Here is a 4,421-nt window from a genome sequence, read left to right as displayed (position 1 = left end):
TCGCGTGGCTTTTGAACCGGCAATGATGCCTCATCACTGCTGGCCCATTAGCAACCGGCAGTAATAGACTGGCATATAAGCCTAGTTTTGTAGTAGTGACAATAAATCTAATTATGCCAATTGCACAATGACACCAATTTTTCAGTACATAATCTCATATAATTCTTTTGCAAATACAGAAAACAATCGATGTAACATGTATCTGGCTAGTGATACTTCAAGGAGAGTAGTGTTTTGAAGACCCCCACAAGCACACTAACGATTGAGATGAGTGCCACTATGTTTTTCCAGTTGTGGTACAGGAACCTATGGACGACGATCCACACCCGCCTCTTCTGCTTGTAGTCCTCAATCGCTTCTAAGATGATAAAGCAGCGGTTGCCGAGGCGCAGGTGCCGGGCAATGACCTTAAAGAAGTTGAGGGTCTCCTGGTTGCTGAAGTAGCTTTGGACGATATGCTGCGCTCGTAGCTCGTGCACGTCTTCCTCTTTGTCCATGAGCATAGCCAGGATGGACAGGTAGGAGCTCACAACGAAGCCATCTGAGGGATAGCCCGTGGACGTGCACGTCTCAAAGGCCGCCATGTTGATGAGCCAACAAGCTGTGTACTCGTTCAGAAACACCGGTGACAATGAGAGTTCTCCGTAGAGGCAGCCATTCTTGTTCATGATCATGTCCGCAAACATTGTCGCGTCGCTATCCTTCAACTTGACGCTCATCTCTGCTAGCTGGATGGCAGATAGTATGCTCATCACGCCGCATCGCGACTGGTTTTCTTCACCATGAGCCGTGTCGCCAGTCAAATACAATCGGGCAAGACCAAGAAAATGTGGCGCCCTATAGTCTCCATTCACGTAAACTTCTCCTGGACGGTCCTTGACACGCAAAAGGGCCCGAATGTTACCGAGTATGAATTCGGACACGTCCACATGCTTGAAGGTCATGAGGACCTCGAGGACCAGCCAAGGGAGCTGGTTCTCCAGCAGCATGATGTCCCTCAGCATGCATGGCCCCGTGGACAACACCATGGTATTTGCTAAAACAGGAACAAGAACGTCATTGGCACCAATATATTCCAGCAGGAAGCAACCATCCAGGAACATCATATCCGCGAACTCCGTGTCGCTGAAGCGTGCGACCGCGTCCTCGTCGTAGAAGCAGCGGACTTGGATGGCGACGGAGAGGATCTTGGCGTAGACCTCCTCAACTGGGCGGCCCGAGTCCTTGCAGAAGTAGTACGCCGCTACGTGCTTGATCTCCTCCATCTGATGGAGGTGCGGCGAGCCATGGTGGTACGGACCGAGGGCCACGACGCTAGGGACGATGTAGCGGTCGCCGATCCCTCGGAGGCCAGGTGGGATCCTATGGATTTTATTGTCAATCTGTGACAAACCAGCCTCGAGTCTGTTAGCTGTGCTCCTCACCCTCTCTTGGATAGGCCGTAACTCTACTGTTGCTTCTGCACGGCTAGTGTTCATGGCGCCAATACTTGATGTATCTAGGGTTTCTTCAAGTAAGTTATCTAATTGGATTGACTCATCCTACATACCTATATGTGCCAATATATAAGGCCCCAATGCCGTGCACATATTCTTTCCTGACTTCACACGCACTCAATGCTTAAAGAGCCACCTAACTGCAATATATGCATATGCTTGCTTCAACTCTGTACCTGCATTAGTTCCTTTCCAAAACTTCACCCTCAATACTATTCTTTATCTTGCATTCCTTTCCCAAAGTCTATGCAAATGTTTGGTTCCTAGGTAGCTTCAGTGCAAGCCCTCACCTTTTGCAGCTAATTTTGTAGCAATTGCTGGACCACCCAAGCAGCATCAATTTCAGGGAAATATTAAGTGCAAATGACTCAATCTTGCAAAGGTGCAAACGAGAAATTCCGTCCATGGATTTTCAATCTAACAGCCCACGGCCAGACGAGCGGGATCCTATTATCCCACTTTTGTTGTTTCACGGATAATCCCCTGCACTTCCGCAATCTCTCGTAACAGACCCCTGGATGGGTTTTGGACCCCCTCCGCACGTTCCAACCATGGAGCGATTTGGGAACGGAAGCATGTGCCACCCCTAGCTCTCACCTCCCTTTCCTCTGTCGTTTCTCGCTTTGGTGTCGGTCCCCCTCCTCCGTGCTCCTTGGTCTGGTCCTGCACCTGCGCTCAGCCTTTGGACTCGCCTACCCCGCTGCCGGTGTGGAGCTCCTGCCATCATCGTCGCACTGGAAGGGGGTGCTGTGGTCACCTTGGCCGCGCCTCTGCTCGGCCTCAGACCCCTGCACCGCTGTTGTGTGGAACCTCTGCTCGTGCCATGGATTTTGAAGGTTGCAATGCTGCCGTGGCGGGTTGCCCTGCTAATCGGGCATAACAGCATCGTTGTTTGGTTGATGCGGCAGCTTAAATTGAGCACTGTGTTTAGCAATGATATTTTGAGTTGAAAAGTGTTGCTTCAAAGTCCACTTAGAGAGCACTCATTTGTAAATTCAGCTCATACTTGGATTTGTAAATTGTTGTCCAAAGTTCACTGTAGAGTGCACGATCTGTGGAGCTGTTGAAGTGACTCTGATGTTGAGTTGCCGAAGTGTTATCGTTTTTTACCTGAAATCTTTACTACCGACGTAACTGTGGTCATTGTTGTTGTATGGAAGACCAGTAGTGCAATTCTAGTGTTTAGATTTCATACTGTGTATTGCCCAAGTTGATTAGTGTGTAATGAATGTGTCCAGCTGGTTTATCTTTCTGAAATTACCACCATGTTTGAGAAGTCTCAATTATTAAGAATACCTGCTGCATCATTCATCGTTCCAAAAAGAACTGATTACATTGTTCTTGATATATAAACTGAAGATGTGAATGCCAAATTAAAGTACTATTGCTAAAGAAGATGAACTCCTCCCTTTCTCAACATCATTGAGCTCCAATCCCTCTGACAAAAAAGTAAAAAATAAAACAGAGCAAAAGGCATGAAATCAAATCGACTCAAATACAAAAACAGGTTAACAGGAGACGACGGAGACGCGGAGCGTGAACTAGGATAGCAGGCATGATTGTGTTTTCGTCATGCATTTAGATACATTGTTGTCATTTCAATACCGCAAGATGTAAAACAGACATTGTGCTATATAAAATACTAAGAACAGTATACCAAACAGTACTAAAACTAAGTAAAAACGCTATAAAAAAGATTCTACACGAAGCTACGAGAATTTGAACATGAAAATCACCCAAATCGGAGCTACGAATAAAAAATTATAAGCATTTAAAGTTCTAAGGGTTTTTTCTGCAAAATTTACTTAATTCCAGAGAATAAACTGTTTAATTTTATATCAAAAATCTTGATTATTGCACATGCTGACGACATAAGCGAGAAAAGAATTACTTTTGTATAGAAAAAGAGGAAAAAGAAAAGTGGACTAGGTTCATGGCTGTGAACCGAATGGTGGGGGGGGGGGGGGCACTACTACACTATAGGCTTATATACCGGCCCATTGCTGCTAGTTTCTTACGAGCCAGCAGCGATGGAATAACACTGCCGGATCGTATCATGGACTGGCACTAAAAGGCCATTCGAAAAGAATCAATAGTGAAAATCCACTATCACTGCCGGCACGATCCGGCAGTGATACAATCACTGTCGGCTCGTGGCTAGAGACAGCAGTGATAGTGGATGACAGCTTATTTTAAGAAATTCATAATTTTTTTGTACAAAGTCGGATGGGGACAAACTTTATAGCAAAACTATAGCTCTCGACGAGATCTACAACTTTGTAGTTGAAAACTTTTTCCATTTGAGTGGTCGTGTCATGCTGTCTTACCAGATTCGAGTGGTCATGTTGTGCTCCGCGACTAGATGAGTAGGTACGTCGACCAGTTCGTCATGGCCAGCGAGCAATCCCGAACACATCACAATCAATTCACCGAGAAGATCAGCGCATCTACGGTATGCACACGTACTGCGTAGAAACGCCGAGCATCGATGTGCTAGCACCGTACGTGCGGCTAGGGTTTTGAAAGATCTTGTAGAAGGCTGCGGCTAGGGTTTCGGAATGGCTCGACCTCTGCACACCCAACCCACGCCTCTCTTATATAGAGCTCGCCAATAGGCTCCCACATTGGAAGCCCTTCAGGACTCTAACTCCTCATGAATCACAATCCAATCAAAACCCATATACGAATCCAATTCACATGTTTTGTTCCAATCAATTAAGTGTGTAACCCATTAGGTTCATGTACAAACAACTACGACTCGGAAATCCTTTCCAAACCGAAATTAATAGCGGTCACTAGCTGGACATGTTGACTCCCGAGTATACACAAAAGATCATATCTACTGAACCTTGATATACATATGCACTGATCCCTTCGCCTCATGATACCAATCAAGTTCAAGGTGAGGTACGTGCCACCCTTGTG

The 4,421-nt window shown here is 46.2% G+C and overlaps 1 protein-coding gene across 1 annotated transcript; it reads right to left on the bottom strand.

Annotated features, from left to right (window-relative positions):
* Positions 1–206: 206 nt before the first annotated feature.
* On the bottom strand, positions 207–1,478 carry LOC133923742 (UPF0481 protein At3g47200-like). The gene has a single exon (XM_062369015.1). The coding sequence runs from the start codon at positions 1,476–1,478 to the stop codon at positions 207–209; it is 1,272 nt and encodes a 423-aa protein (XP_062224999.1).
* Positions 1,479–4,421: the final 2,943 nt, after the last annotated feature.

The sequence above is a fragment of the Phragmites australis genome, chromosome 7, assembly GCF_958298935.1.
Source record: "Phragmites australis chromosome 7, lpPhrAust1.1, whole genome shotgun sequence".
Classification (NCBI taxonomy): Eukaryota; Viridiplantae; Streptophyta; class Magnoliopsida; order Poales; family Poaceae; genus Phragmites; species Phragmites australis.
The sequence above is the reverse complement of the archived record's forward strand: the minus strand, read 5'-3'. Positions and strand labels throughout refer to the sequence as shown.